Here is a 22,389-nt window from a genome sequence, read left to right on the forward strand (position 1 = left end):
AACTTGACTGCTGATTTGGTGCCGGAAGCGTGCTCCAACTCTAAGTCATCCCAGCAGCTGAGATCCAGTGGAACTGTTCTAACTGAAATGTCTTGGCAAAACTAAACTTAAGAGTACGTGGGACTATAAGTCATACTACGATAAGCTCCGCAGCAATTTTGAGGATTTTTCTTAAGCTTTTCTTTTTTTAAGTTCAAAGAACTTGGGGTTTTGCGCTGATGCTTTCTGGTTTTTTCTGTTTGTTTTTTTTGTTTGCTTTGTTAGAAAAACAGGACTGTGCGCACTTAGATCCATCAGCCACCACACTTTTTAAATTGTTTTATTTCAAGTCCAGTAGATATTCCATCTTTGTAACTTACCAAAAAAAATAAATACTACCATAGTACCTCCTGCCTCCAAAATATGTTTTTGTAAAACTATGAACAAGAGATACTTATATTGAAGTCACTGTAAAAGTTACTGGAAGTGGGAGGAAGATCTTATGCAATTATCCTGCTACAGCATCTGCATTTTAATTTGACTTTCAGCAGCTAGAGTTTGTTTTACTGTAACATTAGGGTCTTGAAAATTAATAGATGAAGCTTGAGCAATTTTTCTTTAACTGCAGTCAAGAAGACTGAGGTCAATCTTGAAATAGACATAAGGATAGTATTCTTGATTACTCAGTTGTAAACCAGGGATGTCCATGCCAGGCTGCAAAAGGAAACAGTATGACTTTAGTACCACTAACAAACTGTTGCACAGTTCCAAGCTACAGTGGGTTGCTTTTGTGCTCCTCTTCCACGGGTGAAAGGAGTTTTGTATTTGCTGTGCTTAGGATGAGGAGTTCACCACTAAGAATCTGGTGTTTGCCTGGTGTTTTCAGGCTGCCTAATGCAGTTAGCACTGAGAATTCATGCTTGGTTGCAACTTTATGAACATGTATTGTAGCATTTTTGTGTGCTTCAGCTCTAGAGCAACTCATTTCTTTCTCCTCACTTCATGCACTGGGAATCTTATTTAGGCTGTTTTAACACCTACTGGTTTATCCTAAATTGTGTGTGCACTCAAGATATGGGGAGGGAGAAAGCAAGTACTGCTGCTTGCTGAAGTCCTAGGTTGAGGTATTTAATCAATGACAGCCTTTTACAGGGGTGGAGGTGTCACGGTCCTAGCACTTAGTTCTGAATTCATTTTTCTTGCTTGCGTTGATCTGAATGTTTATAGAATACTTGAAGCTTTTTACCTAGAGGAACTAACAGAATTGAGCAGACCTATTTCAGTCCAGTAGCTGTAAACATCAGATGCTTCAGGAGAAAACGTAAGCAATCTCTACGCGTCTCCACCATAATCTGAGCCTACCTGTTACCCTAATCCAATCTGTAACCACCAGGGATTGGAGCTGCATCCAGGGATCCTGGCATTGCAAGGTGTGAGCAGTTGCTTGCTCTAATCCCTGGACTGTGAAAGTGTTCGTTTGGCTAAACTGAGACAAGCTACAGCACGCGCAGTCGTAGTCCAAATACATACATCCATTATACTTGCTGCTGCGACTTCATCCAGGTGTTTGAAGACCACGTTCAGGACATCTCTCAGGCGTTTTGCAGACTTCCTATTTGGCTGCAGCAGCATCGCTTGGAAGTTCACTGGGAGGCCATACCTTGAAACACATCAACATACACGATCATCTGCTGGGAAGGGGCACACCTTTCCGCTCCTGCCCTTCTCCCTCTTCAGCCTCCTGGCGTGCTAGCTGATTGTGCGCTGCAGTGCACAATCTCAGTGGTGGTGGGCTGCCTCCTTACCTGAAAGCATTTTCTTTTTGAAGCTGAAAGTCAACTAAACAGTGTCTTTCTGTTTTCCGCTTCCCTGTAAGTGCCCCCAAAGAACTGTTTTTCATCAACTTTGTACGTCACTTTTTTTGTGGTCATCTGTATTGTCTCCTGTGAGCTTCTGGAGCGTGGTGTGTAAGGACTGTTCCCTCCCATGAAGGAACTGCCCCAGGAAGAGAGCTGTACATTTTGACTTCTACAGGAATCTCTGCCGGCACTGCATGCTTACCCACTTACCTCAGGACAGATTCAACAAAAACTCTCAAGGCTTTGACATGAATCCAAGCCACAAATGCTTCACTGAAGTTCACTTTCAGCCAGCGCAGTAACGGGCCCTATGAGAACAGACACAACAGTGTTGTGATCCCCTCGCTGCGTGAAGCGGCTCCATAGCTACCACCACTGAAGCATCGTGGGCTGCTGAGGTAATTCTCAGGCAGCCTGTTAGTGGCTCCCAGTTCATCAGAAACTCGGGTGACGTTGTATTATCTATCCTGTGCTTCAGTTTTCTGGGCTAAATGGAGCTCACAGGAGTCAAAGCCATTTCTGAGCGAGAGGTTAGGCACACCAGTAGCAAAGGTTGTCATTATGTGGGCCATCAACTTGATGTGCTACTTACATATTGTTGTTTCTTATCGGAAGCTAATTTCATCAGCTCTTCCTTTTCACATTTCAGTTCCTTCTCATCAAAATAAAATTCTCGAACCATGAACCTACAATTGAATTACATTTCTCTCACAAGCCATAGTCCAAGCAATATGCACGCTCATTTCTTTTGCCTCTGGAGAAGCAGGTATGGGATGTTTCAAAGTTGCTAGCCATTTAACCAGTTCAAGTATGTGGAAGGTGGGAGTCGAAGCCACCCCCAGAAAGCAAGCTTCCTGCTGTCAGTAGCATGACAGCAGGAAGGACAACTCCAGGATCTGTAGTTTGGTGCTTAAATAGGGTAACTGTATCTGCTACCACAGCTCCTTCCCACCCTGCCTTCTCAGTGGCTTTAGGGCCAACCGCAACCCAAACAGTGAAGTCCTAAAAATCGGTGATGGATTCAACTGTACTGCACACAGAACAAGCCTCACCTTATCCTCATCATCTGTTTGCTAGCCTGCCCTGCCTAGCAATCAGTGCTTCTTACCTGTTCTCCCTGGCTTTAGCCTTGAAGTCATCCATCACTTTTCTAAATAGGGTCACGGAGAAGAGTCCTCCCTCTGCATCCTCAGCAATCATTCTGTGGGAGGGAAATTTACTGCTGTGATTTGACAAAGCAAATCCCTCATGCTTTCTTTACCTTTCTCTTTTGCAGTTCTTTTTTTCATTTATGATACCGAACAACACCCTGCTTTTCAAGAACTGCTGTGACTGAAATAGGGAACAAAGACTTTACTAGCACCAGCCACACTGTCTCCAATGTAAAACTCCCACAAGTTGAGTTCCTGAACCCGTCGTAGTACACACACATTCTGCCTGCCTGATTTCTCTGTGTTTCCTGGTAACGTTCCCCCACTTCCCACGCACGTGTGTTTTTGAGACAGGCAGTAGCACACAGCTTTCTTCTTTCTCTGTGCTTTCCACTTCTTCCATTTCAGATAACAGCACTGTCTCCTCTTGTGCCCTGGATTGGACCTTATAGTCTGCGGGAGCTGAGCAGTGGAATATTTAATTCCTAGGAAGGATTTTTTACTCCAGGTGAAAAGATAAGTTAATATGGCACTTGCTAATGCAAATGACAGTACACTGAATTATCCTATTCTACAGCAGGAAGCAATTAAAGATGCAAAGATAGTGTTTGATCTTTGTAAAAAGTAGTTTCCATAAAGTTGTATGTGATTGCATGTGTCTGAATTATGCCTGGATTACTGTAGCAAATTGTTTGTCTGTTTTACACAAAAAGCAAAGGCCCTGGTTGAAAGTAGAAAGAAGTAGATTACTGGAAAAGGGAACAACAAGCTAATTGTAAAAAAAAAAGTGATTATTTTTTTTTCTTTCATCTGCACCTCCCTTCAGCAGAGTAGTTTCTGATTTCATTTGAGAATGAGAATGGGCAAATCTATACATTAACATGGAGCCCATGTGTTAGACAAGTGATTCCTTCCACGATCAGCAATTTGAGGGGCTGATATGGCAGGGATCTCTGAAACAAACAGTGACCTTCATTTGGAATTTCACTTACTTGGTGGAGCGAGGCACTACCATATCGGAGAGGGATTCATAGGTCTTCTGCCACTGTACGTAGCTTGACCTTTGAGCAACACAAAACAAAGCACAGTAAATAAATACTATATACTAGAAAGCAAATGTGTTGATAAAGATAGTTAATTAAGCTAATGGCTTAGGGTAGAAGGGTTGAGCTCTTTGTGCTGGGTTATGTGATTAACATACATTAAGCCTCTCCTATCCTTTCCTCTCCTGGTCACCAGCTCAGGAGATGTTTCCCTCAATGCTGCACCCTCAGTCCTCACTTGGGGTCTTGGCATGAGGAAGGGCCCAGAGCAGGAAGCTGATGGTGGGAAGAACGTGGCTTTTGGCACATACTTCCAGGCTGCCACACAGTGTCCCACGCTCCAGGACCCCTGCACAAGCTGCCCCTGATCCATGGATAGGTGTGGTACATCTGCTGTGTGCAATCCCAGAGCTGATCTGGTGCTACACTGCAAACATGGCAAGTGCCAGCACTGGGAGAAAGGGGTCAAGGGGATGGTAAGAGTTTGCAAAGTGAGAAGTCTGTTTATAGGGGGAATCTGAAAGAATGTGCAGATAATAAACTCAACAAACTTACCTCAGATAGCTTTTTGTAACATGTCTTTCACAGACAGAGAAGTGATGGTACTGTATGTGTGTGTGTTGGGACAGGGCTATCCAGAGAGGAAATTTTTGTGTAGGCTTCTGAGAAGGACATCTCGTAACTTCACAACCAACGGTGATGGCAGTCATCCTACGTGCAGGCACGTACGAATACATGGCCAGCAGAGGCCTTGTGAATTTGACAGGTCTAACTCCTTTCATTAAGTGGCTAAGCTCCAGTAAGAATCTGTTTTTCTCTTTTTTTTTTAACTTGTACTATTCCTACCAGAAGGCTGTTTGAGAACCCAGATTAAAAACCTACATCCCGATTCTGTCCTGCTCCAGATTCAGAGCAGTCTTTGTCTTTTTCTTTTGTGCCAGCACCACCCTTGGCAGAAACTGTTCTTTCCTCTTTGCCGTGCCCCAGCCACGGTGCTGGTGAGCTGCCCCAACCTGACACAGCATCACCTGGATCCAGTGCGTAGGCCTGAAACTCAATGCCACACTGAGCATGTCTGCACGCACTATTGCCTTACTTTGGCACCACGACGAGCAGCGTGATAAGATACTCGGAATTCAGAACAAAGTCTTCTTTATGCACAACGTCTGCTAGGGTCCGAGTCAGCAAATTTCCCCTACGGTGAAGAAGACAAAGAAAAAGTAACATTAGCAGGAACCCAGCAGCAGCACACTGGAGGTATTGTGCTGAGGGTATAGTTGCTAATAGTGTATACTGGAGTAGAAGGCGGCCAGGAAGGAGGTGGCCAAAGGACACATCTACACTTCTAAAATGGTCATTTAGTTATTTTTACTGCAACTAAAAAGAATAAAAAAGCAACTAATACTAATGGCAGAATATTGGTGATGAGCACTAGGCTAGTTTATGCCCTTTATGTGAAATTACACCATTCTGCTGCTATTGTTTCTACAGTAAGGGTGTAGGTGCTGGGGAAGTGCACACCTGAAGTTACCACCCCGCTCCCAGTCATTGCCGCATCTTGCAGGAGGCACCTGCCTTCTCAAGGCTGCCTGTTGAGCTGCCCGTGTGACCATGCTTCAGAGTAAGCAATGTTAGTATGGACTTAAGCCATCAAAGCAACCCTGGCATACCTGGACTGCTGTGGACAAGCACACAGAGATACCTCCAGCTGAAGGACAGTGGGAGCAGCAGTCTCATGCGCAGGTGGGATCTGCAGGAGGGGGTCTCTTCTCAGTCTAAGACCACTCGATCACATTAAGTCCCACTAGTGTTGCACACCTAGGAAGTGTAGAAGGCTGGGGCTGGCTGGGCATGGTTGGTAGGCACTAGGTGTGTATGGGAAGAGAGCAGCTGCCCTCTCTGTCACCGGGCAGGAGTGAAGAAGGACCTAAACCAGTAGTTTTTGGTTTGAGGTTCGCTGTGCCAGTCTAAACATTAATTAACTGGCCAGTAACATCTTATTAGATGTTTGTTCAACCCAAGCTAGCTGGCACTGGTAGACACCAGAGATGGCAGCATTTGAAGTTGGACGGGATGGTGAGAGGAAGATAGGCCTGGACCACGAGGTCTCCATTCTTCTCCCTCATCACCTTGCTGGAGGCCTGGCATTGCTCATGTTCCCCACACAGAGCTTCTGCCTCTCTCCAGGTGCTTAAAGCTGACGTGGAAGCTGGAGAGATGCTGCAGGAGTGGGCTGGAAATACCAACAGTGCCAAGAAAAGGGAAATGGGAGCTAATGTTCCCTTGTCCCTCCCGCCCACGATTATCCACATGCACACAGCCTGAGACAAATGTGTCTATCACTGTCTATACCAAGCTGGAAGCACAGGCCAGTGGTGCTGGCTGGCGGTGGTGAGGCATGGACACAGGAACTCAGCAGAGGGAGGAGGAGATGTAACTGTAATATGGCTCTGCCGACCCTTGTGGGCACTGCAGTCCCCATGTTGAGCAGGTCTCCATGAGGGATAGCGTTTTTTTTACAAGCTCATTCTGAACCACCACCTAGAAGTATTTCTTCTGTGGTTTCTGGTTGAGTTCAGTGGAGTTGGTGCCAGGCATGCTCATTTTAGCTCCACATTCAGAACAGAATTCCAGCCACCCTGGGGTTTGGTTTTAGCCCCTGTGAGTATCTTCCTTGGGTAAAGGCTGGTTTCTAGGCAGGCTGCCAGCCTGGCTGGCCGCAGTGCCAGGAAGGCGAGGATCTACCTGTGTCCTGTGCCCAGAGCAAGGGGCCTGAGTAGGAAAGAGTGGCACATATGAGCATGTGTTGGGCGAGGGCTTGCACAGCATCATCTAAGTTGCTTTAAATTTACTACTTACTGGAATTTACTATTCTCCCCAGTGATATCCCGGAAAAAAATCCAGGTATCAGCACTGACATAGGTAAAGACCATAAGCAGTTGAAGACAGGAGAGAGAACATTTGGAAAGCCCTGATAGGGCATTACCCAGACCAACAGAATGAAACAAAAAAAGAGAAAAATGTAAGTGGGATGCTGGTGAGGTGCGGGAACAAGCAAGACAGAGCTGCTTCCTATGGGAGCTCTGCAAATGCTGTTCAGAACACAGGAAACAGCTCTGTCTTGCAAAGGAATCCACCGCTTGACCCAGCTCATCTAATTTCTGACTCCCTGAAATCTCATCCGAACAATACAGTACATTTGGTTTTGACTCTTTCCAAGACTGTCTGCTCACACTGCCAATAAAATCCTATTAGGAACTGCAGTCTCCCCGAGCTGATTTTGAGACATGCTGATCACACCAGCTCCCCCCTCGGCTTTCGCTGGGTCTGTAGATGCTCAGCATGCCCCAAAGCCAGAAAAATGCGTTCCCACCAGAACACAAACGGTCCACAGCACAGCAATGGGTGTGAGCACGCACTGTCCTCTGTTCAGCCATGCAGCTTTCCAGATGCGAACAGGCATGTGCTATACTTACACAGTTTTTTTCTCCAGGCTTTGCAAATTTCCTTTAATGTTGTTGTATGCAGCTGATCGGGTCTTTAGGTCTGTTTCTATTTGAGTCACTTGCTAAACCAAAGTAAAAAAAGTGAGTCAATTCAGTGCTTGAGGTGTAGTCCTCACCCCCCTGCCGCTACCTCTGCACCTTAACGCAAGGACACAGCTGTCAGCCCCTCGTCAAACCACCTGACTGTGCCCAAGAGGGAGCCGGTGTCAGAGCTCCCCTGTGGCAAAGGCCTCTGCAGAAAGGCGGACTCAGTTAGCTGTTGCTGGGAGTGTTACAGCGGTACCCAGGGAGCAAGTCCACGGTTTCACCTCTTCGCTGGATTGAACACACCACGCCCTCCTGAATGGACTGACAGTGTAAATAACGCATCCAGCCTGCAATGTGTTTGATTTAATGTCAGGCCAACAATTTCACAAAAGAACTCCAAAATGGAGAATAATACGGCAGTATATAAAAACAATAAAATATTACAATGAAGGGGATTAAAGTGCAGAAAGCATGTTAATGTACTCTAGTAATCTGACAAAGCGCCATATACTTACAGACCGGATAGGCTTAAATATATGTATCATTATTATTACAGTGGAAATTAAAATAATTGAAATTATTAATAATATTTTATTATTATAACTAATAAATATTATTATATTTATTATATATTTATTAATACCTATTATCTATTTATAGATTAATGTTTATTATTATAAATAATATCTATAATAATAATTAAAATAATTAATTAAAATAATTAAAATAAAAATCAACTGCTTCAGTACAAAGTGTGTGCTTCTGAGCCTGTTCTTGCCCAAACCAAAGGCAAAGCTCTCACGGACTGCCATGAGAGGAGGGACCAAAAACTGCCAAAAGACATGCTTCCCCATGCTGACAACTTCCTAAAATTTGGAGTACAATTTACCTTTGCTAATGCTTCTGATATATTCTTCAGCGGCTGCTTTATGGGATATTTGGCCATGTCCCACTCAAACCGTGTCAGGTAGCTAATTAGGTCAACTGAAAATGCAAAGAGACGCATTAAAGCAGACAGCTTACCAGAAGGCAGGTCAAAGGTTGGGTAGTAGTCCCCAGCTATAGCCTAGGCATAACTTTGATTAACGTTAGAGACAGGAGTGAACCAGAAGCCCACCTCATAGAAATCCTCATAGAAATTTGATCTAGATCAAATCCGCACAGGTCATATGCCCATTCTAATCACCTTTCTAAACATCCCCAAACTTAGAAGTTGAACCAGAAATCTTTTCTGCATTACACTTAACAGTATAGAACAAGCATTACTGTAAAATTAGCTGTACCAGCAGGACATGGCAATGTGCAGCCATTCTTCTTTACAACAGAAAGAGCTTCACGTAACCTCAATCTTGATTATTGCAATATGCCTGAATTTAATCCTGGCAAGAGCTATCAGAAAAATACTGGCCCAGGACCAGCAGTAATGCTCAGGGCTGTTGAGAGTTTGATCAGAGACAAACAGACAGAGATCAAAGACATTAAGAGTGTAGCTGATGTTACTTCTCTGTGATTCAGTCAAGCACTCGCTAGAAATCAAACCAATTCAGGTGCGATGGGGAATTTCTCATTGACTTTGCACGCAGAGCTCCCCATCTCACACAGAGCCGTACGATGTTTCCCTAAATGGATAGATCCAGTCACAGCACCCAGTGACAGAAATTCACAGCAAGGCCCTGTGCATGCAGCCCCCCAAGACCAGGCACTCTTGGACCACAGGGAGCCATGGCTTCTTTCCAGAATAGAGGGGAGGTGACACGTGACACCCAGCTCCTAGGACAGGATCATGCTATTTCACTTTGTTTGAAGACCAAGGCTCCTTAACATCAGAAAACATTAAGACTTGGTACATTATTGTACCAAACAAAAATTCTCCTCTAGCAGTTCATGAAATCAGACAGCTCTTTGCCTAAGCTGAGTCCTGAGAGACCTTAGGGTGCCAAACACACCCCTACATAGTGTTCTTGGGCAACTTTATGGGATGGGATAAACTCACAACAAGCAGAGGGGCTGGGACTGTCCCCCTGCAGGTTGGGGAGGCTAGAGAAAGGCAGCAGGCAGGGTCTCAATGTCTACACAAAGAAGCCAGAGGCAGTGTCACCTTCAGGGTTGGTTTTCTTCCAGACCAGGAGAATACCTAGAAAGTTGCCCTGGGGAGATGGGAGGCAAAACAAGCTCAAGGTGTCAAGTCAAAGGAGGGGCATGCTGGGGCCGTTCAGTGCTCTTTGTTGCCTTGTCCAGAGAGTTAATTCAGTCCCACAGTGAGGTTTGAGCGCAATTTCTTATGGGCTGGACTTCCAGGGTGTGGGGAAAACTTTATGAACCGAGATGCATGAGAAGGAATGTGAAAAGTTGTATAATTGCCATACTACCAGGCTAAGGGTACTACCCTGTCTCATGTGATACCGAATACCCTTGGCAGGAGAGCGCTATCCTTTCCATTGGCTTCTCTCACCCCACAACAGAGTCAGTTTACCCTATTAGATTTCCAAAGCATGGAAAGTCTTATGTTAGGTGGAAACAGGCTTCTTAGCAAAGGATAAACTGCCTTGGAGGCAGAGACCACTGGCATGACAGTGTTCTCCCCCTCTTTCTAAAACCGCAGCTGTGTAAAGCTCCCAGACATCCAATGCACCGGAGTCACGAGGCAAAGATCCAACCCTTCCTGCTAAGGTCTGATCGGGAATCAGCAAATTCTCCTGTGCAGGGAGGGTGCGGGAAGGGGGCAAAACTGCAGAAGGCAGGGAGAGCTATCACACAGCTCCTGCGTGCGCAGTTCTCCAGCAATGCTTGCTCACGGTCTTTGGGGGGAAGGCAGGGAGGTCAGAAATACTTGAGCAATAAAATTAATGGAGCATTTTCAGCATGGGGTAGGCAACACAAGGATTTCATCCTGCTGCCTCTCTTCCAAGCTTTCTTGCTTAGGCTTTGCTAAATTCAATGGGAATGAAACCTGCAAAGAGCATGGTATTACTGGGCTGTGCGGAGGAACAGTGTATTCACAGGCTCTTTAAAGACAGGCACTGACCTATTTATAGCTGAGGAGATACAAAAATTCCCTGAAGACCTACACATGCCCTTTCTACCCTCGCATTCCTTGAATCTCAGCAGAATTCAAATGTTAGGCAGTTAAGCACAGCATGCGTTCTCAGCCCATTTTACAAGTTCACTCCTGAGCAGTGCTCTGGCACTGGTGCAGTTTAGATCAGCATCCCTGTTCTGGGGGATGGCACAAACTACTGTGAACACACTAGCAGAACTGAGCTTAAAATGCCAAGCAGTCCAAGCACCCCGACGCTCCTGGAATGGCACCCCTCATTTATGGAACCTGTCAAGTCACTCCTAAAAGACTTCACATAGCTGCCCATCCAGGAGAGATGCTTCCTACCTACCCCAACGCGCTTACAAGCTGCCCAGGAACCCCACAGCTCGAATCTCTCGTAACTCTGATTTACTCACCCAGCTCTAAGATGCAATGTTAAATACTTTCCCTTCAAAACACTTAATACTTCAAAATTGTTATGCTTCCCATCTTGCTTTGGTTTGAGCTCATTATAAAGAATGGAGTTACTCTGCCACTTAGCAAATTTTAAAATTCATTCGGGTTTAACATTACTATAAATGGAAGAGAATTTGGTCCGAATCTTTGAAGAAAAGCTTTACTTACATTTCACATTTTTTATTCTGTCATAAGCAAGAAAGCACTTCCTGCTGTTGTGATATACTAAAATTTCCTTTATTACACAAACACACGTTTTCCTTCTGTAAGAGAGACATCTCCACGTGGCTGCTTCTGACTGTTGCCCGCTGGAAAGTAGCGTGTGTGTTCACTTAACTAAAAGCACTGTATTTTCCAGTACTTTGCATTTTTCTTCACACAAATCTAACCAAACAATTGCTAGACACACAGCCACCATCTTCATCAATTCGTGGACCAAACTGCTGTCAGGAATATATACAGCTAAGATAAAATCAGAAAACTTGTATAGTGTAACTTAAAATGAAATTTGAGTTGGGACAGTCTAATAGTCTGAAACGGGACCGTGCAGCAAGAAGTCATGTCTTATAATTTTGTTTCTGATTTCACGACCTTGAGGAAGTCTTCAACTTTACGGTCCTTTTGCTAACCAGAAAGGGGAGGAGGAAGAATCCGTACAGCAAAGTTGCTGCTGCTTATGGAGAACGACACTGTAATATATTAGGGGAATCCTCATATACTAAAGCTGACTCAATTTTTTAAGATGCAGTCAATAATCTTGGAAAGGTTAATGTCTTCGTTTAATATGATTTGTTTGGATGACCAAATCCAGACAGAGGACAGAAATTAGTAATACATACAAGTGATTTCCACATCCTTCTATTACAACACATGCAGAGCTGATAGGAAAGGAAAACGGTGTAAAAAGAGGAAACAAAGGAAATAAGTGAAACCTGTTGTTTCTCAAGTCATAGGGATATCGTGATCAAGCTACGAGGTTGTTACTTGAGAAATCCATCGTAACCTGATCACTGTATCTCTACAACCAGACCAAGACTTGTCTCTAGCACTAATACACACAAATGCATGCTTGTAACAACACCGCAATCATCAGTCCTTAACATACTTTTGAGACATTTCATTTTATCCTTTAGCCCTGAAACACAATAAGCAGGATTATTGTACTTGTCAAGCAGTTGCACTCATCAATGTCAGTCTTATGTCATGCAAGGAGGACATTTCTAAAAGAACTTCCTCCCCATCCTTTACTCATACAGATCTGAAGTACAACACTGCAGTCAGTCAGAGGGTGATGAAGTGTGCCCTGTTAGTTTATTTAAAAGCGTCATTCTGCAAGCCTGTAATTAGCATGCGTAACACATCCAATTTTGTTGTACTTTTCCAGGACAGCTGGGGAGGAATTTGCTCTGAAACACACTCAGGGTCTAACGAAACATGCAGAGATCTAAGAGCCATCAGTTTCTAAATGTTAATTTTGTCCTTGACACAGGCTCCCTTTAGGGGGATAATAAAGGGGCGAAATAAGTTCATGGAGGTTATAAAAACACCATATTGACTACTTAAGAGATGCCGCAGGGGAGCATACAGTAAGGCAGTGGGCTCCCATGGCTCTCTGTCATGTCAGAAGTGCCCCTGCCATCACTGCCTGCTCTTCTTCTCTGGTACATAACTGCTGCCAGCCAGGGCAGGACACCACTGAAGGGCATTTCCCTCTAACAGAAGTAGCACGTGCATGTCCTGCCAGCCCCTGGCACGACCTTGTGAGTGCAGCCCCGGCTCCATGTTTTGGAGCTGTTGCCTCACATGTCCACCTGTGATGTCAGAAATCCACAGTTAACAACATGATCTATCCCAGTACTGTAGGAGGGAAGGTAAATCACTAACAGACCACTGACAGATGTCATGCAGCCATACAGAATGAGATTTAGCTGCCTGTAAGAGATCAAGCCCATACAGGGCACAGAAATGTGCTAGGTCATTTTAGGAGTGAAGAAATTTTTTATGCTGAGGGTGGTGAAGCACTGGCACAGGTTGCCCAGAGAGGTGGTGGATGCCCCATCCCTGGAAACATCCAAGGTCAGGTTGGACGGGGCTCTGAGCAACCTGATGTAGTTGAAGATGTCCCTGCCCACGACAGGGGGGTTGGACTAGATGACCTTTAAAGGTCCCTTCCAACCCAAACTATTCTATGATTCTATGATTCTGTGATGTCTCCTGCTTTCCTCTTCACTCCTCAGCTCTGGTGTTAGAAGCTAGTTCAGGACTAGATGCTGAACACTGCCCTGGAAGAAAAGTTGGCGCTCGATAAAGCTTCTGCTAACTTTGAGAAAAACGGGGGCAGGCTAGATGTGTTCTTAAACAATGTTGCTGATGGTTGTCCTTTCTAATGTGTCAGTGTTTCAATTCTACATGTTCATATCCTGAAGCAAACACAGGCAGCATCAATGCATTAAAATATCCACACTCACAGCACCTACCTCCATTGGCCAGAAGATTTTCCTGGACTTTATCTTTTGAGTCCTCCATAACTTCTCCTATGTACTGGGCTATTTTCTTTATTACGCTTAGATGTAACAAGAGAAGCTTTGTTAGTGAAGAAACAAAATTAATATAAAACAGTTGCCACAATGATCTTGCCCAAACAAAACACTTCTGAAGCAAGGCAGGTTAATTTGCAATTCAAATGATGCTAAACAACCTATGGCATATTGCAGAACTAAATGCCTTATTTCTAAATACACTGATCTCCACAAACACATAGGTAATATCACCTCCCCAGTGCTCTAGACTTCCAGAAGATCAAGACTCAGTCTTCTGTACACTCATGAAACTCATAGCAGAAACCAGAAGGCAAGAAACCCATGTTTAAAACTCTAAAGGTCATGGAGGAACAAGAGGCTACATACAGACTAACACTGGCTGAAAATCTGTTCCATGGGATGCTAAATAAGCCCTTAGGGCTTGCTGAGATAAGGTTCTTACAAAGTAGTCAGGGGAAAACAACAATGTTCTCTTGTTTGACAGGGAGAATTTCCTTCTTATTCCTCTTCTTTAGGGGACTCTTTCTTCGCTTTAGCATGGTGGACAAGACACTCCTTTAAGGTGTGGGAGAACTAGATTCAAATCCTCCTTCTGCCCGATTCAGAGCAGTGAATTGAACAGAGCCCCTCCTGGAGAACATTGTCTCCACACAGTTACGTATTTTTTGCTTATTTTAAAAAGCTGATTCATCAAGTCCCTCCAGCAGCAGATCCCCCTGGCCTTAGTCAAAGTGCCTATCTCATACAGGCCAAGAGCCTTTCTGGTTGCTCTAGTATCCTTCTGTACTCAGAAGTATTCACAGAATTTGGCCTTCCATTCCCTAACTGTTCCAAGCTGACTGCACCTTGTAAAAAAAAAGCCACAGCTAAAAAGTAACTGCATGATCATTAAATTGGCAGAGACATGAAGCGGACATAATCCTTGGCATGGTGACGTGGAGTGGAGCATAATGGCAGGCTTCTTATCCCTTTCTTTCCTTACAGAGGGGAGACTGCTACAGCTGCAGATGAGCTGGAGACTGAAAGGGCACCTGCAGTGTTTGGACAATGTGTCTTGTCACATCCTGTGGCTTTCAAGAGTTCAGGAAAGGGACTTCAGGCCAGGTACAGATACCATGAGAGCATTAGAGAAAATTATTTTCTTTGATGTGCTGCAAAGCAGATACACGAGCCATTTAAAAGCGGTAATTCATAGAGGTAAAGATTCCCTTTATCTCCATTCCTGTGAAGAAACTCACAGTCTTTAGAAAGGTTTTCCAGTCCCGTGATGGGGAGGAAAAATCTGAGATTGTTGATACTGCCAAGAATGCAATAGTCAGAATTCCTGCTGTTGGGATCATTCAGCCTGGAGAAGAGAAGACCTTATTGCAGCCTTTCAATGTATAAAGGGGGCTTATAAGAAAGATGAAGAGAGACTTTTTAGTGCCTATAGTGACAGGACAAGGGGCAACAGTTTTAAACTGAAAGAAGGTAAATTTAGATCGGTTATAAGGAAGAAATTCTTTATGATGAGGGTGGCGAGACACTGGAACAGGTTGCCCAGAGAAGCTGTGGATGCCCCATAGAACCATAGAATCATTGAGGTTGGAAAAGACCTCTAAGATCATCGAGTCCAACCGTCAACCCAACACCACTGTGCCCACTAAACCATGTCCCTAAGCACCTCATCTACACGTCTTTTAAATACGTCCAGGGATGGGGACTCCACCACTTCCCTGGGCAGCCTGGTCCAATGTTTCACCACTCTTTCAGTCAAGAAATTTTTCCTCACGTCCCATCTAAACCTCCCCTGCCGCAACTTGAGGCTATTTCCTCTTGTCCTGTTGCTTGTTACTTGGGAGAAGAGACCCACACCCACCTCACTACAACCTCCTTTCAGGGAGTTGTAGAGGGCGATGAGGTCTCCCCTCAGCCTCCTTTTCTCCAGGCTAAACAACCCCAGTTCCCTCAGCCGATCCTCAGAAGACTTGTTCTCCAGACCCCTCACCAGCCTCGTTGCCCTTCTCTGGACATGCTCCAGCACCTCGATGTCCTTCTTGTAGTGAGGGGCCCAAAACTGAACACAGTATTCGAGGTGCGGCCTCACCAGTGCCGAGGACAGGGGCACGATCGCTTCCCTACTCCTGCTGGCCACACTATTTCTGATACAGGCCAGGATGCCATTGGCCTTCTTGGCCACCTGGGCACACTGCCGGCTCATGTTCAGCCGGCTGTCAACCAGCACCCCCAGGTCCTTTTCCGACAGGCAGCTTTCCAGCCACTCTTCCCCAAGCCTGTAGCGCTGCATGGGGTTGTTGTAGCCAAAGTGCAGGACCCGGCACTTGGCCTTGTTGAACCTCATACAATTGGCCTGGGCCCATCGATCCAGCCTGTCCAGGTCCCTCTGCAGAGCCTTCCTACCCTCGAGCAGATCAACACTACCGCCCAACTTGGTGTCGTCTGCAAACTTTCTGAGGGTGCACTCAATCCCCTCGTCCAGATCATTGATAAAAATATTGAACAAGACTGGCCCCAAAAATGAGCCCTGGGAAGTGTTCAAGGTCAGGTTGGATGAGGCTTTGAGCAACCTGGTCTAGTGAAAGATGTCCTTGCCCACGGCAGGGGGGTTGGACTAGATGATCGTTAACGGTCCTTTCCAACCCAAACCATTCTTCTCAAGATGCTGAACAGGTGCAGTTCAGAGTGCCCGTAGGAGAAATCTACACTATTGCGCTCTAGTTCACAGCCCTCTTAGGGCTGCACAGTTTTCCACCATCTGGCTGCAGCCACTTAGGGACCTGGTGCCAGCTGAGCGTTGCTGGAGAACACTGCGTGTTGCCCACACTCAGGCTGCGGCAAGGATGCAGGGATCCACACAGTGGTTCCCCGTCAGCTGCGACCTTGCCAAGCACTTCTGCAATTTTCAGCTTGTAGACACAGCTGGTTTTCAGCCCCTTCACGATATCCAGGGAGCCCAAAGGAACTTGGAACAAGACAGGACTCCAGCCCAGTTGGTAAGAACAGTATAGCAGGAGGCCAAAGGCATAAAAGAGAAAGCAGCCAACAGGAAAGTGTATAAACCAGTAGCTTTTCCAAGGGCCTGAGCTGCTTTCGTTACTGTTGAGTGCAGCTGGGAGCTAACCTGATAGCTGGGAGACAGTTAGCTCTGGTCTCTCTCCAAAGGTATAGACAGTGGGACAGGTATGTGCTCTTGTGCACCCGACAGTCCTAGCTGCCCAGGTCAGGCTTGGCTCCCTTCCAGCCCACATGCCCCAAGGTGCCTGCAGGCAGAATGCATACACTGGGCCAGAGCAATGTTCTCCAGTCCTGCCTTAGTCTCTGTGCCTCGCCTTGCATCCTGTGAAATGCAGGCGGGATTCGCTCATCCAATACACTCCCCATGCAAAGACAGAACACGCACCCTGCGTACCACTGAAGTCTGAGGCAAGCGAGAGGAATCAGAGCCCCGGAGCAGCCCCATTGACTATAGTGACATCCAACAGCAAGCAGCTTTCACATCCAACCCTTAAACCTCTTCCTTTAGATGAGATGAATCCCACCTTGAGCAAATAACATGCTCAAATGTTGCGTTATTAAAGGAGAGGGTTTCAGCTAAACTGCTTTGAGAAGTAGTAATAAAAACCTGTAAAGAGAATAACTCCATTTAGCCTATTATTATGGCTTGGAAGACTCTCACATTTTGCTTCTGAAATTGCTGCAATGTCATTACTTTCAAAAAAAAACCCAACAAAAGTCTAACTTTTTAAATGATACTGTGTATGAAAGGGTGCTATCAGCTAGGCCTCCAAAATACTGTGGGGAGCAGAAGCCCTGCAATCTGAGGCCACTGCAGAATGCTCCACCGACTGAGGACTCAGGAGAACCCCCGGGTAAACCGAGGGGATCGTCAACTTGAGAGAGCTCCACACTACCACATGGTGACATGGAAAAACACTCTGCCTCCCTGCGTAAATAAGTAATAAAAGTATGTGGAAACAATAGATCCTGCAAACTCTTGCCCCTTCTCTGCTGTCCTGGCAGGAGGCAGCCCTGACAGGTTTGCACTGCCTGCCTTTACTGGCAGTTGTGTTTATCTAGCAACAGTTCAGCAGGTAGCTGTTTCAGAGGAGCAGGAACATAAATGCTCAGGTCATTTGGACAGGCTTGTAACCCTCTGGATGCCATTTACTTCAACAAAGTGCAAGTGCTTGGCATTTTAACCCTTGAATCACAATTTAGACTCAACCCCCTGGGTATTTATTTAATGCAAAATGCTTTTGTACGTCCTTGTGGGACTTGATCTGTGTTGATTATCCTCGGCTATTACTCTAATGCATTTTTCTTATTTTTTAACACATTTTTCTTATTTTTAAATCTTGTTATCCTTCTTGATTACCTAGCTGGATAGGCAAACAAGACAAATAGGAAGAGTCCTTACCTCAGTAGCTTATGGTGGAAGGGCCTCGCTGACCCCTTTGCTCGGTGCCTATAGCATGTCATACAGTAAGTGTCATTACTGGCACTAAAGGGACAATTAGTGGAGTAAAGTGGCACTCAGCTTGAACAAGGAGCTGTACCATGTTGTCAAGTTAAGACAAAGGTAACAGAAGGAGACAGTGAGCCTAGGAAGCTCATACTGACGTTTCACTTAAAATTATCCCCCGTGATCTTACACGGATCCTAGAGATGGCTTTCCAGAAGTCCTAATTCTTCACCAAGCGGGGAATTAGCTAAGCCCTTCTGAAAATCAGTTCTGCATTTTTGGCAGCCCTCAAACCCAGATCGCACAGTTGCTTGCCCATCTGCTGCCCTGACTAGAGACCTTCTATTAGAACAGATAGCAGGTATTGGCACTGTCTCTCCCCAAATTTGCTCCCATCTTGAAGAATCTCTGCAGTATGAACCAGAGGCCTGAACACGTTTACAAAGAATTTGGGGCGGTTTTTTTGGCAGGGTCACAATGGAGAAGGTTTTCTTGATGAATTAAGTATTAAGTTGCTCTGTCCTGCTAAAAATCCTGAAAAAAGCAATATGGTTTAGTTTTAGGTAGTCCTGTGAGGAGCAGGGAGTTGGACTCGATGATCCTTATGGGTCCCTTCCAACTCGAGATACTCTATGATTCTAAAAAGATCAACGTTGTTTGCAACCCAGAGTGATCAAATGTAATCATCCTAATACAGTCCTGCGGTAGCACCAGTAAAGTAGAAAAAAAAAAAAATCCTACAGAGAAATGTAGTCTAGCAGACTTACTTTTACCCAAACTGCCTGGCATAGATGTAAACAGTCTATATCAGTGCTTCTATATGTGTTTGCAACTGCCAGACAAAATCTGTGAAAGTATCAAGCATATTTAGACAAGCAAATCCTTATCAGTCCTGGCTGGAGGAAAAAAGGCAAAAAGCCCCAGAGCTAACACACGCCTCTGTGACCAAGACCACAAGTATATGTGAGGTATGCTTCTGAAGCAAAAAAAAACACCCCAAAAACAAACAAACAAACAAAACCCAAATGAAAAAAATTCAGCATCTTGTACTTTCATTGCCTCAACAACAAAGTCTACTTTGTGCCATGAGGTATCTTACAACCTGGCATTTTCTCAGCTTGCTATACTTATTATTCTTTGTACACCCAGGTCAGTTTGGCCCAAAAGGCAATCTGGGCAATGATCAGCAAGGAGATCATGTAAGTCTTTGCATAAGTAGGTTTGATACAATGTGAGCCAATATTCTGATTTTCAAGGAGTTTAAAAGTCTGAGAGGGAGAGCTCTGGATTTCATTGAGAGGAACTTATTCCTTAGAACTCCTATATCTGGTTGAAAAGGGGCAGAGGGCTCAAGAGAAATATTCTGGGAAAATAAGATCAGGGAGGGCTTCATATTCTCCAAATGCCATTTTATTAATTTAAGTTTCTGGATGGGGCGGGATGATGTTCTTTAAAAAAAAAAACAACCTTTTTTAGCAGTTTCCCTTTGAGAAACAGCTTCCCTAGCACTGCCACTCAAACAGAGTGCTGTGCAGACAAAACTATCACTGACTTAATTCATCCAAATTTAAAGGAATGCTCCTTTCTTTGTGATGACTCCATGACAATCAACACAAGGGTTAAACAAAGCCTGTCCACTTTAGTCCAGTTGTAGGCCGGGATGAACTGAGTCCAACCGAGGTGAACACAAGGACATACCGCCCCATAAAAACAAAGTCTGTTTCTCATTTGTAGGTAGTAAATAAGATCTATTTTACCTTTCAGCAAAGCTATCAAGTTTTCCCAACTCATCTGACAGACCAACAAGAGCATCCAGTGTCCCCACCTGTGCAAAAGATGAGAAGTAGGTGAAAGATGCACAAGTCTGTCTAAGGCTTCTGTTGGCAGAGTCTTAGGGACACCGACTTGTGTTCAGCACTTGTGAATTCAATAGTTTGGTGGAACTTTATTTACTTAGTGAAAAATAGTAGCAATTCCTTTATCTGAGACCTAGGGCATAAAAAGTCTTTTCCAATGAAGGAAAAAACGTATGTGTAGTCTCAAGATTACACGTCAGTGTCTTCCTTCCTGTTTTCATTCCCGTATCATCAAGTAGCACAGACTGGTCTTTTACATGATAAAACAGTGACTAAAAATGCACACGATAGACACACAAACAAATCTGATGTATTGAGCAAACCAAGGGAAGCAGCACTTATTCAAAAAGGTGTCTCCGTTTGTGTTCTTTGCTATTACCAAAGACTAAGGCTCTCACAAAGCCATTTCCTCCAAGACCAACATCTGCTTTTTGTATGACTCTGTCACAGTCATAACCTTATGCTTATGGTATTGTGATATATTGCCAAACCTTCTCGTGTAATGTTGCCAGCTCAACGTTGTGAAGGGTCAAGCTGAAGGAGAAGAAGCAAATTTTACATAGAGCAATTAGCAGAATGTTAATGGGCTGGTTGCATCTTCAGATACTGCAAACACTTTATTTCCTTTGACATTAGCAGACTCACACCAATGCCGGCTGGGTAAGGCCCATAGATGGTAAAAATCATATCAATCTCAGGTGCACATGCAAAAAGCAACATTCCCAGTCTGAAACATTCATGTGACAGTTCAGTAGGTTATTACTTGAGAACAGGCCACACTCCCCTTTTACTTGCATCCTTATGTAATTGGGATAGCTCAAGTTATAACCGTTAACAATCTTTTTGGATTAAAGCCAGATCCCGGATGCACTAAGAATAGCTTCGTTAAGTGATGGGTGATGGCAACTCCCCAAGGAATCAAGTTCTACATCTCTGGTAACTCCGTTGACTTTAATGCCGCATATTTGAATTTTTCAAAGCCACAAGTGAAATAAAAATAAGATGCAGATCTCAAAAAGTAAGGATTAAATAACGCACAGATATAAAAAAATCATGGATTAATACTCTTCCTATTTATATGATGATATGAAGCTGGGTAATGTAGCTGAATATATACATACATCCATTTCCCAAGGAGTAATGTACATTATAGCACTGTTTTCTCTGTCAGCAGTCTTACTGACGCGGTTCGAGATACTTAGCTACTCCCTTTGCATTAGCGATCCAAGATGTATAATGCTGTGTGACTTTCATGACTGGGAGCAAAAGGTACATTGAATGCAATAGATTAGGTATTTAACTGGTCATCTTCAATCCTTATACATATATCCTTCCAATGTGAAGGTCAGCTTCAAGCACAATGACTTCTTTTCTCTCTGATCAGTTTTCAGTTGACTGAACGCAACTCATCCCCCGACTGCAATCTTCTTCTACTCTCTGCATATCGTCCCAAAAGATAAATCCCACATTTATCCCAAAAGTCTTTAGCCCTGGCTAATGCTGCTGTATCACCCACACACAAACCCCTTCCTCATTTACCTTTAAGTCTGGAATATGGAATTTGCTGTTGCTGGACAGGTTGGATTTAGACGTCACCGTGTTCATTCTCTCCCATGCCTGCAGATTTGTTTTATCTCCCGGGGCAGAAATCAGCCAGAACTCCGACATGATCTAATATTTTCCCTTCGCTCCTGGTCACTGTAGAAACACAAAGCAGGTAAGTGGCTAAAAGAGCACCACACAAAACGGGCTCTTCCGTAAGAATAGAAAAAGTTAGAACAGATTAATGATTTTTTTCAGAAACACAAGGACAGTGAGTCAGTCCTGTGTCTCAGGCTGAAATGGAACATGACCTTCTCCAGAACGTCACAGAAAGAGTGCGGCCGTTCCTCCTTTCTCAGGGTTGTTCCATCCAGTTTCTAACCGAAGAAATGAAGCTTCCTCCTCCCCTTTTCCCTCCCAGCCTGTTACGTTCGCCTTGCACTGTAAGTCCAGTCTCCACTAAGGAGTCTGGGGACTTCACTAAACCATCCAAACATAATTAAGGATTTCTGTCTGATAAATGTCGTCTCTCAAATTTCTGGACACTTGTAGGCAAAGCTGAAAACAAGATGTAAAAAGACCTCCGCCCAACCTATAGGCTGCAAAAGATGCCACTGGTAAGATGGCATATTACTTTCCCCTGCGTTTTTCTTCGCAGGTTGGATAGGAAGGAGCTGGAGGAAGGCAAGCTGTGCCACGCAGAGACGGTATCAGCAGAACAACATAGATGTAAGAGTCGCGAAAATCCACGGGAGACAACTACACTGGTGTTAACCGCACAGATCAGGGCAGGACGGCGAGAAGCAGAAACCTCCCGTTCCTCTCCGAAGGCTCTCCCCGGAGCCGCCCCCGCCCGGCACGCCTCTGCTCTCAGGTGCGTGGGACAGGGAAGATTTGACACTTGCCTCTCACGCACCCCCCGCCGTGG

General features: G+C 44.8%; 1 protein-coding gene across 2 annotated transcripts; it reads right to left on the reverse strand.

The window, feature by feature from the left end:
- Positions 1-208: 208 nt before the first annotated feature.
- ATP6V1C2 (ATPase H+ transporting V1 subunit C2) lies at positions 209-22,329 on the reverse strand. Of its 2 annotated transcripts, none has more exons than XM_076332781.1 (13): positions 22,242-22,329; positions 21,459-21,617; positions 19,821-19,888; positions 13,539-13,624; positions 8,455-8,549; positions 7,509-7,600; positions 5,129-5,227; positions 3,982-4,050; positions 2,947-3,039; positions 2,431-2,524; positions 2,049-2,146; positions 1,510-1,639; positions 209-693 (listed from the first exon to the last, which is right to left on the reverse strand). In XM_076332781.1, the coding sequence occupies exons 2-13, from the start codon at positions 21,585-21,587 to the stop codon at positions 598-600; spliced, it is 1,149 nt and encodes a 382-aa protein (XP_076188896.1). In that variant the 5' UTR covers positions 21,588-21,617; positions 22,242-22,329; the 3' UTR covers positions 209-597. The 2 variants fall into 2 exon arrangements, with proteins under 2 accessions (XP_076188896.1, XP_076188895.1); XM_076332780.1 differs by lacking the exon at positions 22,242-22,329 and adding an exon at positions 21,773-21,827.
- Between the last annotated feature and the right edge of the window lie 60 nt (positions 22,330-22,389).

Source organism: Aptenodytes patagonicus, chromosome 3 (genome assembly GCF_965638725.1).
Source record: "Aptenodytes patagonicus chromosome 3, bAptPat1.pri.cur, whole genome shotgun sequence".
Taxonomy (NCBI): domain Eukaryota; kingdom Metazoa; phylum Chordata; class Aves; order Sphenisciformes; family Spheniscidae; genus Aptenodytes; species Aptenodytes patagonicus.